This window comes from Varanus komodoensis, unplaced genomic scaffold (genome assembly GCF_004798865.1).
Source record: "Varanus komodoensis strain SLA01 unplaced genomic scaffold, ASM479886v1 scaffold5, whole genome shotgun sequence".
NCBI lineage: Eukaryota > Metazoa > Chordata > Lepidosauria > Squamata > Varanidae > Varanus > Varanus komodoensis.
The window spans coordinates 13469851-13483283 of record NW_025336087.1 but is presented as its reverse complement, the minus strand read 5'-3'; the positions used below and the strand labels follow the sequence as shown (position 1 = coordinate 13483283).

General features: G+C 42.5%; 1 protein-coding gene across 3 annotated transcripts in view; it reads left to right on the top strand.

Moving 5' to 3' along the window:
* ARHGEF28 (Rho guanine nucleotide exchange factor 28) overlaps nt 1-13433 on the top strand; it is a 168178-nt gene that overhangs the window by 97771 nt on the left and 56974 nt on the right. For all 3 annotated transcript variants that reach the window (XM_044446481.1, XM_044446480.1, XM_044446483.1), the window contains 10 exons: nt 441-571; nt 2396-2610; nt 4185-4392; nt 4668-4779; nt 5524-5566; nt 6123-6246; nt 7434-7566; nt 8858-8913; nt 10914-10965; nt 13264-13405. In XM_044446481.1, the coding sequence (XP_044302416.1) occupies nt 441-571; nt 2396-2610; nt 4185-4392; nt 4668-4779; nt 5524-5566; nt 6123-6246; nt 7434-7566; nt 8858-8913; nt 10914-10965; nt 13264-13405 (1216 nt within the window). The remainder of the gene's footprint in view (nt 1-440; nt 572-2395; nt 2611-4184; nt 4393-4667; nt 4780-5523; nt 5567-6122; nt 6247-7433; nt 7567-8857; nt 8914-10913; nt 10966-13263; nt 13406-13433) is intronic.

Here is a 13433-nt window from a genome sequence, read left to right as displayed (position 1 = left end):
TGGGTCCTTGCAGGCTCTTGAGCTCCATTGCAAATAAGGCCAGCTTGGCTCCCTCTCTGTTGTCCATCCTTAGCAGGCCGAGATGTTCAGGCAGGCCATGGGCATGTCAGCTCTGTTGCTGGAGGGGTTTTTAATCGGCCAGTGGCTGTCCATTTATTTCATTCTTGTTTTTACTTGTGTTTTAGTAGCTGTGTTTTTACATTTTAATTAAACTTTTGCTTTTAACAAAAACAACAACAACAAAAACCCACTGGGGAAGTAGCAGCCGTGGGAATTTGGGGACAGGGGTTAAGAAGTGTGGTTCACTGCTCCTTTAAGCACAGATCACGTGGAAATAGGATCTTTTTTTCTTTAATTCCATCTCAAAATAAAACTGGCATCTCTGTTTTGTATGGCCATGAAGAAAATAACCTGTTTTTCTATAATACATTTCATTCCAGTTCAACGACATTTCCTGTTTGAGACTTACAAGAAAACCTCGACTCCCTCCACTTCCTTTGCAGTGGGAAGACTTCCTGCTATGCTGAATGGAAGCGATGAAGTGTATGCCAATCGCATGGTAGTGGACCAGGTAGGAGTGACAGTCATAAGGCTTAGATTAATCATCATGGACTTCCTGTTAGAATATACAAAGATCCTGAAGCAGATGATATTTACGTATTTTATTCAACTGATTTTTTAAAAATAAACCTCAGCAAAGTTATGCCTTCTTCTGTGGCTCACAATCTGTGCATGTTGACACATCCATATTAATGAAAATACCTTGGCCATAATCCACTGCTAAGCTGTGCCGCACTCTGAAAACACACTAAATGTGCCGTGATTTGTAGCCTGTTTTTTCAAGCTAATCCTGGTGTTTTATTTTTTAAAACCTTTCTTAGCAATATACCCTAATTTAGGGGACAGACAGATTAAACAGAGCTTACTCAAGACAAATTTTGCTGCATGAGCCAGAGCACCAAGTGTCAGCCCGCTTCTGCCCACTGCTCGGTTAAGCCTTAGGCAGCACAGGTGTTTTTTTACCTGAAGGTACTTTCCTGAAAAGTGTTGCTGCAGGGTCAGTGCTCTGCACATGAAGCAGCCTCTTCCCTATTACAGCTTGAGTTATAAGTGCAGCTCAGCTCCTCAGCTTCTAAGAACTGCCTGAAGCTTGCAAAGGAAGGGACATCTTAAGGATACCTACACATTTCCCTGCTAGATCATAACAAAGAGTCCATTTAATTTCGCCTCTTTTTTCCCACAGTAGTATATTCCTGCCATTTAGCCCTCAGTTTCTGGGATTTGGACACACTGCCTCTGAATACAGATGCTCTTGTTTATTTATCATGGCTAATAGCTCCTAAATCTCACTTATCCCTGATATTGTTTAGTTCCTCTTTAAAGTCATCTGAGGTAGTTGCCATTCCAGCAGATGGCAGCAAATAAGTTATTGTACAGTGTATCTGTCCTCAGTCTGCTAACCTGCATGGCAGTTAACTGGGAAACCTCATATTTGAGGCAAGTCTCCTTTGAAAAGAGGGCATGACTGAAGAATAATCAGGTTTATTTGGTGCAAGAAAATCACTACAAAGGGGCATCCAAGAGCCTTGGGTGTTCCGGTTCCTCCAGCCTTTGGCTGGCTACAGTTCTGTAGCCCCTCATCTGGGAGTCAGCCTCTTTGTAGGTGTGTAGGTGACTGTACAGTCAAACAGAACGATTCACCAGGAAGTTCCCCATGAGAAGTCCCTCCCCGCACGAGCAGGCAAAGCTGTTTGCTCTTTCCTATTGCTTTGTTCTTCAGCTGGTGCCCCTCTGCTAGCTTTTGTTTGTGGGATTCATATATTCTCTCTCGCTCTTTTCACCATGCGCATGCACACGCACACTCACGCAAGGGCACGCACACACAGGCAAGCCTGCACTTCAACTTTAAGTTCCTCTTCCAAGTTATCTTCCTCTTCTGTCTTCATTTTACTTTCAGAATTTTGTGTCTCTCAAATTAGGCTCTGCCAGGTGCTGGTTTTAGCACCCCTAGGAGCACAGGTTGTATCCTGGATTTCTGGTTAGGTTCTCTGGGCAACTTTCTCTTGAGAATTTTGGGTCATATGCCGTTCTGGCTATCTACCAGCCAAATGGAAACTATAGGCAGGGCTGTTTCCTCCTGCTCGCTCTCCCTCTGAATACCACCCAAACCTGCTCAGGTGTTTTAGGGGTCTGCCAGAGCAGATTTGAGGGGACGTGTGCACTGAGAACCGAACTGGGGAGGAGAGCAAGGGGAAGTAACATCCCATGAACAAAGTGTATTTTTACAATGCTGGATATAAGCCACTGTTCATTCATGATACTTCTAGGAAGTGCATTCAGCTTTGCTTTATTGCTTTTGCAAAGAACACCAAATAGTTTTAATTTTATGCTTTAGATGGAAGACGCTGGAGCCAAGCACATTACCGCTGGCCAGTCTGCTTCTGAAACATACACAGATCAGACTGGCTCACATGAAGATCTGGAAGCATCTGGAAATAACACGGATATGCCATCTGATTTGGATAGCTCAAGTTCTTATGTGCCACTCCAAAAGGTGCATGCATTTAGCAATCAACAAAACCAACGTTATTCCATCATGAAAAAAAGAAGGTATGGAAGGGATTTTCTCATTATTAGTATCAAAACTATCATTTTCATGCCTGATCCAAAATAAGAGGAAAAATGAATGAATTGAAATTTCTTAGAAGAAGTAAACCACTCCTTTCACAATTCATATGCCATTAAAGAAGGGAGTTGGTATTCTGAAGTGCATCCCATGAGTCTTGTTTATTCTGGACCATGCTTGCCTATATTAGTAGGATGGCAGAAAAGCAGAACTGTGTGTTACAAGGAAATTATGACGGTTTCCAATCCTGTGTCTACTTGCCCAGCAAAGCTAATGTGGAAGAAGACATGTGCAGGGGAGAAACAGTGCACAGGAAGGCGTGCTGAAAACTGCCCTTCCTCACTCATTCTTCCTTGCAAAATCCCACTGCAAAAGCGTTTTAGGCAGTTTTTCTTCATCTGTTCTGTGATAGTAAAATGAAACTGAAATGGACAAAAAACAGATTCCAGCACAGAAAGTGGTGCAGTTTCAGAGGAAATAATTAAATACCTCCCATCACTGATGTTCCCCACTCATGCATTCATGTGTATTGAATTTGAGAACATGTGTTTGCTGAGGCAGTGTACACTTTAACCAAACAATTGACCAAACAGATAACAGGGAATATCCAAGCAAGTATTTAACCGCTGCATGAAGGGGGGCTGCAAAACGTCAAGCTTGGGGTCTTAATCTGGCACTCTTGGGTCATGCCCCCTTCCCATGCCCCCTGCTCTTTCTCCCTAGCTATCCATCGTTTGTTATTTCCCTGCTTTTTGTGCAGCCCCACCCACCGCCCATTCTAAAAGTTCTAATGCTTCTCCCAGGGCTCAGTTACTGAAAATAAGGATTTTAAGCTAAAATAAACTGGTATTTTCAGTATTTTGGCCCCACCCTTTTTGCCTTTTCCTCTCACCCCCTTTTGCCTTCAACCATGCACACCACTGGAATGCAGATCCCAAAAGCTTCTCCAAAATGAAAGCGTTTCTGAAAATAATTCTGCAATGCTGGTGTAAAACTTGGGTCCAATTGCCTAGATCTGAGGGCTACATAAAAGTCTTTGGGGTGAAGGGAAGATGCTGATCAATAAAGTGTATCTGTAGGGCTGTGCCCGGTGTTTAATGATGAATGACTAGCTTCTGGAGAGGACTTTCTTTCCTGATTGCTGCCTTCAGAGACTGCTACCTTAGCAGCGACTCGAAAGCTTTTCTTGTGTCCCCTCCCAGGTTGTAGAACTATCTCCCAAAAGGTTTGTGCCTTCTCTTTAGTCTTTCTACCAGCAGGGAAAGAGAGCTTTATTTGGGAAGGTCATTGAACTGTATGTGGGACTGTTACACTGGGTACCATTTTTAATTATATGTTTTTTCTGTAATTGTTATGTTTTTATTGTATTTTAATTCATTGTTTGTATCATTGTTAATTGATTCTGTAATCCACCTTGAGTGCCTGTTTTGGTAGAAAGACAACATAGAAGTACTACTACTACTATTTTATTCATTCTATTTGTGCCCATCTTTCTGCCAAAACGGCAAAATGATTATGAGAAAGTTACACTTGTAATTTATCATTCATGTGTTCTTAGTTCCAGTCTTGATGACTTGGATGTAGACAATGGGGATGGAAGAATTTCTAATCTGTCGCATAAATGCTACCCTTCAATGTCTTTCAACTCTTCTGTGACCTTGGCTGGCATTAGGGATGGGTTAAATTCTTCAGAGACAGCAGCTGAACTGGATTTCAACATGAGCAGAGCCGAATCCTTTCCTTTATCCAGCAATCCCCAGGCAAAGGTATTAATTATTATTGTTGCTGATTACCTACAAAATCAATAATAACTGAGATTATTTAATGGATGTGAGATCTTATCCAAACATAATATTTCCCTAAGCATGACATCCATGAATTCAGTAGCTACAAGTGAGACAATGACTTATGTATCCTTCTGGTTTTACACAAAGTTAATTTTGTTTCAATGTTTAAATCCTGAAAGAAAAAAAGATGGGAAATCTGGAATTGCATTGCTGCTGTTGATCTTCACTTCTCTAAAATTTTGGATGTGTTGTAGGAATCATTACTGTCTGGAGTTCGGTCTCGCTCATATTCTTATACTGCTCCCAAAGTTGCCTTAGGGAAACCGCACTGTGCACGGGACTTCACAATATGTGATTCAAATGATGGTGAGCAAATTTCTATTTTCATTACTCGGTATTCAATACCCTTTGTTCAGCCTGAGACTAACCTCCTGGTAGACCTGCTTCAGTGTGCCACTTACATAGAAGGAAAGCTTCCTCTCCTGTGCAGGAATATCTGAATTCTTGGCACAGCAGTGTTATCATTTTTCAAATCTTGAAGAAGGCTCTATATGAAAGGATGGAATGCTGAAACCAAGGACCTTCTGTGCATGACCTGTATCTGTCAGCCAGCCCTGCCCAACCTGATGCCCTCCAGACACGTTAGACTACAACTTCTCCTGTTATGATGGCTGGAAGATTGTAGACTTGTAATCCAGCACAACTGGAAGGCACCAGGTTGAGGAAAGTTGCTATAAATAATCAGGGTGGGGTGCGGGAAAGGGCAGGATCATACACTCTGCGCTGCTCCTGTCCCAGATGTCCATGTACTGATTGGCTTCTCTGCACAAAGCCAAGTGCCAACTATATGTGTATAGACTTCCTTTATACAGTGTGCACCCTGCATTTGTGTAGCCAAAATCTGGTTGTAAAGTATTGATATTCTGATAGAGCTAGTGTGAGGGACAGGCAGCCAGAAGATTTGCATTTGGTTTGGTTAGACTAGGCATGCCGTGCCATGCCGTGCCTTTCAGGAATGTTAGCATACAACTACTGAACAAATAATAGGATGGAAATCTTGTGCTTAAAGACACTGATTATAATTGCTTCAAATTTCTTATTATTTTGCAGAGCAACATGCATTCAGGTTGCCTCAACATTCAGGAGAGCAAAGGTACAGTTTATACACATGGCAATAAATGTCAAGGTAATTGTAACATGTTAAAATTACCCCAGCACTTATCTGATGCCACGTAGGCTACGAGAGCTGGGTGAACTACCACACCTCTGACCTGCTTGGGGTTTATAAATGCATGAAAGAGGTATGGGGATCTTTAGGTGAGATCTTTACCTGAGCCCACCCTCTTGGTCAGCACTTTCCATATTGAGCATGAGCTTCTTCACCTGAACATGAGCAGAAGCCTCCTTCAGATCTTGCTTGTCCAATCTGGCAAGGTGGGCTCAAGTAGAGCAGGGCTGAGAATATTGGTTGCAGGATCAATGCGTGCATCCCCTCACATGCATCCGTAGACCCCGAACATGTGAACACACAATTACCTGTTATTTCAGTAAGTTAAGGTTCAATATTCAAATCAGGAAATATGAATTTCAATTATTTCATCTCCTCTTTCTATTTCAACTCCAGTAACACAGTCACAAATATCTTATTAATTAAATGTCTCTAATTTTAAGAGTATGCTTGTATGAACAATTTACTGGTACATTTCTAGGATTCAGGAAGAAGACTGGGATAAATACATCATACCTACAAAATCAGAATCTGAAAAATATAAAGTGAGCCGTACTTTCAGCTTTCTGATGAGTAGAATGGCCAGTACGCGGAACAAATCCAAGGTAATTGGGGGCAATTTTCGCTACATTACATAATGTCTAGTAACAGTCCTGTGAGTGTTGCATAGGTTTCTAAATGCAAAAGGAAAAACTGGCAGGTAGGACTGCAAGTTGCAGAGCTTTTCCCTGTTTATAACCAGGTAAAAAAGAATTCTCTGTTTTGAATGTCCTGGGCTCCCTTACCAAGTAGAAACTGTAGTTTCAGAGAGTGTTTATTATGTGAGGAACATTAAAATGCAGTTCCTCGCTTGCAGTCTGAGATCCTGCATTCACCTGCGCCATCCCAAAACTCTGCTATCTCCTGCTCATCCCTTCTTAGGTATCAAACTGCAAAGATGAAAAGCAAAAAGAACAGGATTTGATATAAGGAAGAACAGTAATGAAGAAGGGGAATGAAATTGAAGCTAATGTGAAACAAGCACTTCTCGAAGGAGTATTTCCTCACACTAACACCCTCCATGAAGATGATCATTCTTTGTGCCAGTTCATGGAGCTGTTCCCTTGAGACATAAAATTGTTTCCTCCTGCACTGCTGCTTTCGTGCCACTGTTCCCTTAATAATTGCTAGCTCTCTCCAAGCTGCTTCCTCCTGGGGATCATTGCATGAGTAATCCTCTCCCATCAGGGATCTCTTAGGGTGTCGTCATGATGATATGTAGCCGGTCAGAGTTATCGAATGGCTGACATCTCTGAAGGCAAATGAGGCAGCCTCCAGGAAGCATTCCCCACACTCACTCAGTAAACACACTTGCTGCCTTTATTACAGTGCTCTCTAGTCTCTAACATAGAGGTGGCTATTTTATCAGGCTAAAGTTGTTTATACACACACACACACCTCTTTCTTGTGGCATCGTTAATGTAATATGGAATGTGTGAAGTGAGGGTTTCCCAAACAAGATTTTGTGGAAGAAGTGGGATCTGAGAAAGTCACCATATACCTGGGTAGAACTGAAGACACAGCTATAAAATTATAATGGGGGCTTGTCTATGGGACATTGATCTGCAATGTGGACAGGACAGTGGAATGATTTCATAAGATCGGAGTAACTTTCCTGTTTCTTGTGAAACAGGCAGTGGATGACTAGGGAGAATGCAACTGTGAATATTTATATAGGAATATTGCAATATTTTCTGACAGCTAAATAACCTGGTTATTATTATTACTATTTTTTTTCATTCTGACTATCAAGGCAAAAAATAAAGATGCCAAAGAGAAGGAGAAACTCAACAAACACCAATTTGTTAATGGGACTTTCACAGGGGTAATGCCATGTTTCTCCTGTGAGAAACCACTTCTAGGGAAAGAGTCATTGCAATGTTCTTGTAAGTAGCTATATTTTGTTGTCTAGATGTTTGACATCCACAGATCTCTTACAGAAAGTTGCATGTATTCTATGAGTTGAAGCCAGACTTATTCAGGCTTAACATAACCATTAGGATAAGTGGGATTTAAGATATAATTGACTGAAGTTGCTTTGATTTCAGTAGGGCTACTCTAAACATGAGCAAGTCTGAATCTTTTTAATTTCTATTCCGATATTTTATCTTGAAGTGAAATATTTTACTTCACAATGGCATCCATATAAATTTTATTAGCCTTCCTGTGATGCATATACATAAAATTATACATCAAACATGTTCTAATTTTTCAAGTGTCTAGAACAATTGTAAACTTCATAGAAGCTGTTTTTTTCTCACAGCAACTTAATTTGTATAAACCTAAATAGAACTAAACTTGACACAGCAGTGGCAGGTCACCAAATGGGGATATACCTTTTTAAGAGGGAACATGGGTGAGAAGTTCTAGAAATTCCCACCATGACCACCACACATGCCCATAACTTTCATCTCCGTAGCCTGTGCTCCCTTTATTCCCAGCTTGGTACCAATACCAGAAGTGAGCATGGATTGAGAGAAAGTGTCTTGGGAAGGCAGAATTGAGGGAGGTGAACCTGTTGGTTGGGGACAGGGGTTATCACCTCTCATCAACCTCACCCGCTTTACTTGGAATCCTCAGGTCATTCAGCTCATCTGCTTTCTACCCGAGAGGGGAGCATATGAATTTAAGGAAACAAATTTGCTCCTATCCTATCTTGGCCACCACTAGAAGGTCTTACCAGGAAGGAGCTGGAACCCAGTTACCTTGTACCAGGAGGTGCTGCCACTCCCCTTATCTCCCTGGTAACATTCAGCTAAAGAAGACGTGTGGCTTGACCTCGTTGCACTTGGGGCTTTCCCTGTCCCATTCCACTTCCTTGGCTGCTGCTGGTATGGAGCAGGGAAACTCCATGTCGGGGGACAGACATGTGTCGACTTGAACTGAATATTACTGGGAGGGGTGAGGAGGAGACAAGGGGCTGTTATACTTGGTGGCAGCCACCTGCTTTTCCTAATGTATAGTACTGGACATAGAGTTCCTAATTAATTCTTTCAGTGTTGAGTGGAATATACAATCTGTACTTTTTGCCTGTTCAGGTGAATTTTGCTTGCCCCTTTTAGAGGAAGTTATCCATAATCACAGCTGGAGAAGAGTTTAAAGCAGTCATTAGATTTATCTTAAAATAAATATCTTACATTTGTTAAGTGAGGTTTCTTTTTTCCCTTTTTCTTGCAGATTGCAATGCAATTTTGCATAAAAGTTGTAAGGACTGTGCTCCTGCATGCACAAAGGTAAGCTTTAAAATGTCCTAGAGATATTATTGCTCATTCTTACATTGCTTTATGTTGGTATCCTCCTTGCTGTCACCTTGTTTTATGTCACCCATGGTGTGAGAGGGTTTGGACAGTTAAGGGTGCAATCCTCTACAGTTTGAACAGCAGAAAAGGCCTACAGATTCCAGCAAGCTCCAGGCAGCATGACCTGAATCGTCTCTAAACAACTGTGTTTCATAGGGTGCATCATGTTAGGGTAATGATGACTGAAAGTGCAATTCAAGTGAGTAGGCACTGTTCGTTGGTAGAAAGACAGAGGCATTGCTTTTGGTGATGCAAGATTATTAAAGTAGCTATTGTATGGGAAACAAAATGTATCAGTTTTCTAAGTCCTCTTCTGCTTACACCTGTTTGACAGGATTCAGTTGGTTTTCTTCAGCCCTGAAGGTCACGTATTTTCATTAGTGGTTCTGCACGGGCATCATGCCTGACTTGCATTTTTTTACACTGACTTGCAGTTTCTTTGATAAATGTTTCTCATTATTTCTTGGGGAAAATTGTGAGTTCAGCAAGGGTGAGATGGGGCTTATTCACACAACCTTCTGTGGGCCTTGGTGTAAGTTTTCTGGTCACCATAAACTGTACATGGAAGCCAAGTGGTTGCTTCTGAAGCATGCTGGATTGGAAACTGAGGCTTGAGTCAACGTGTTTTCCATCTGTGGTGACCAAGAAAAAGAGTAACGGTTAATGGAAAATAAAGGCCCAAGATGTTCCCATCTTCTACGAAATTCAGTGGCTGAGCCAAGGTTATGAAGAAAAACCTTGGGAAAGAGCGCCCCCTTGTGTACACCAGGGACACACTGAAGGAAGACTTCCACTCAACAGAGTTTTCCATATTGTTTTTCAGTTCCCCAGCCACAACCCATGCATGGGTCGTATGCATATTACCGTTTCCATAATATCTCTGAATGCAAATTGAAATATAACGATACAACAGAAATAAGTCAATGATATAGATATATTATAATGGCCTTAATTACTGCATCAGCATTAAATGGCTGCTGTGGTGTGGTAGCATTTGATGGGGAGGCAGTCCATTCACTTTAATTTCATTTGTGATCTATTTATTATTGCATATATAGCCTGCCTTTATCCCTGTTGCATGGGGCCCAAGGCAGCTTACATGGGTCCTCCTCATCTTCACTTCATCCTCACAATGGCTTGTGAAGTAGGCTAGGCTGAGGGCCAGCCACTCACTCAAAATCACCCAAGAAGCGAAACTCCTGACTGGGAAGTGCACCCTGTTGACTTCCTGACTGGAGGAGCTGCTTCTGAACGAAGGTGCATGGGATTGCATGAGTGAGGACCAGTGCCTGGATCTCCTGAGTCCCAGTCCAACTTTCGAAGTGATATACTCCACTGACTGTCTAACAGACTTCTAACTGACCCCTAAGAGTCACATTCTGAACTTTTAACAAGTGTCTGTGTGAAAGTGTGTCTGTAGAGCATTTTTTTGCAACCTGGTATCATCCACATGTTTTAGACTTCTATGGTCAGCAATCCTGGTCATTAATTATGCTGTCTGAAAGGGGATGGGATGGGAGTAGAGTTGGAAGGGACCTGTAAGGTCACTGGGCCAAATTTCCTGCTCCCCCCCCCCACCATCTGTGGTTATCCATCCGGCTGCAGGTCCATGCATTTCCAGCTTTGCAAAGGTGACCCAACATGCTAGTTTCATATATAACTATGCAGGCATTGCTTCAGCTGATGCAAGCTGAAGTTCAGAACATCTGGAAGGCACCAATAGGGTGAAGGCTAGCGTAGAGGATCGACAGTGCAGCAGTAACTTTCATTCTTGATTTAGATAACTATGTGGAATATGATCATCTGGGTGTGAAGAGTTTTGGTTACATATAACTCAAAATACAGATGATGTGTGGTATCTTAAAAATAAAATAGTGTTAGATTATTGTGCAACCAAAGGTCCATGTTCATAGAAAATCCTTCTTCTTTACCAGAAATCCCAAGAGAGATGTCACATTAAGAACAGGACACCAGCTGTCCAGATGAGTAAGTATTGTAGTAGAACTATCTGTGTACCTCCATATTTTTTCTTGTTTTGGGCACTGAAGTCAGCTAAAATTGCCATGTTAGATCCCAAGCATCAGTTCTTTGAACTTTAGGTTCCTTACATTTATGGAATGGATCAAGGTGCAGCAGAGGCTTCCACTGGAGGAGGTGGGGGGGGGGAGGTGAGATAAAGTGACTGGCCCTTGCATCTTCACTGCCAGCTGCTATGCTCTTCCAGGCCCCCTGAGCTTCTGGAGCAGCTTTTGGGGAGGCACAGTAGAAGGCAAGGAGGAACAAATGGTTGAAGATCACTCCTCCCCTTCCTAAACAGAGGAAATCTGTAGGTGGCTATTCTGGATTTAAGTCACTGAAGACAATAACAAATTGAACTAGAACAACTGAGGTTATACCATTATATCATTTTCCTTATATGTGTTTAACTTTGAACCATGCTAAGTTTTCAGAGGCTGCATTCAAACAGGCCTCTAAAGCATGGTTTATATGATTGGGTCCTATGCATGCACCTGCTTCCCTTCTGCATCTCCCCAGCACATTTACATTAATGAATTATTGGTTTGATCAAACCATGGTTTTTCCACAAATAAAGAGCAAACCATGAATTAAGCCACTCTATGAGGAAGGCAGGCACTTCTGAGGATGTGGTCTTTTAAAGCAAGCACTAATGTAAGTGTAAACCAGCGGTCCTCAAACTTTTTCAATAGGGGCCAGTCGAAAGGCTGCGGTGACCGTCGCAGGCTGGTGAGGTGGGGGTGCCTGGGGGGTGTGGGCCGGTGAGGTGCAGTTGGGCATGCGCAGCAATGGCTCACTCGCTCAGAGATCTCCCAGCGAGTCCAAAACCACCTCCAAGTGAGCAAGCCACCACCTCCCCACCCATCCTGTGAGGCAGCAGCGAGCGCATGCGTATGGGAGGCAGGTGGCGGCGGCGGCTCGCTCGCTCGGAGACCTTCTCTGAGTGAGCAAGCCACTGCCTCCCCACCTGCACAGCAAGCGCATGCACGGGCAGCGAACAGCGGTGCGGGCCGGATGGATGGCCATGGCGGGCCAGATCTGTCCGGCAGGCCATAGTTGGAGTACCCATGGTGTAAACCCTTTAAGGTTTTAATTGTGCTGCAACTGATAACAATATTAGTCAAGGTGTATTCAAATAGTTTGAAAGTATATTCTAAAAGATGTATTAACCTATAAAATATATGTTATGTAGGATGTATGGGGTTTAAAAACAAGGTCTAATTAATGCCACGGATGCTAGAAGTTGTTTTTCACTGTTTAGCACCATTCATCCACTGTAAAATACTACAGCAATTTTTGCAAAGGAATATTTAAGCCTGTAAAATGCTTGCACTGATATAGTAATTAATTGCATAGGCCAAGGCCAGCCAGTTTGATCAGCCCGAGCCGTTTTGGGTTTTTTTTCTTGAGCAGCACATCCCTCAGTAACACAGCAAGAGACTGTTGAAACTGAATATTCATGTCTACTCAGAAATCAGTCCAGCTGAGTTCAACAGGGCTTAGTCCCGTGTAGGTGGATAGAGAATTGCAGTCTGAGTATGATTGCCAAAGGAATTTGCAGTATTTCATGGGAGGGAGGTGACTTGTGGGGGAAACAAGGTTGTAACTTGCACTGGGTGAGCATGAGCAATTTCTTGACATTCCAGCTAGGTAAGCTGGAAAAATCTGCAACCAATTCAACTAAGTTCAGGTTTCTGTGAAACTAACCTGTGGATTCCACAGACTTGTGAATTGGTCATTTACTTCTCAGGGGAGATTTGCACAAGCATTCACTTGCACTAATGCACAAACTCACAGGTCAGCATTTGCATACACGGACAATTTTTTTGTATAAAAATCATATTACTTAAGTGAACAGATGCCAGAATGAAACATCATAACAATCTATGAAATACACATGGAATAGATTTAACAACATTGTTATATGAGAGCCAGTGTGGTGTAGCGGTTAAGAGCATGGGACTGGGACTCAGACGATCTGGGTTCGAGTCCCCGCTCTGCCATGGAGCCAACTGGGTGACTTTGGCCAGTCACAGACTCTCAGCCCAACCTACCTCACAGGGTTGTTGTTGTGGGGATAAGATGGAGGAGGAGAATGATGTAAACTGCCTTGAGCCCTTTGTAGGAAAAAGGCAGGATATAAATCGAAAAATAAATATCCTAATTCCATCCATGGTTGGGGTGCTTCACCATCACCACTTGACCTAAAGACATTGATATGAAGGACTTTGTTAGAAGTGTCCAGCGTCTGAAATGCTGATCTTCCAGATCCATCATTCAGAGACGTTCCTCAGCCAACGTTCTCCACAACGCATCCTTCTACACCCATTGGATTATCCGCCTTGAAAAAAGATGTGTTGCAGCCACCGCTCTCCTTATCCAAAAGTGTTCCAAGCACTGGCTTTGAAAGGTAGGTGGTGCTTTCTGATATCTTGTAG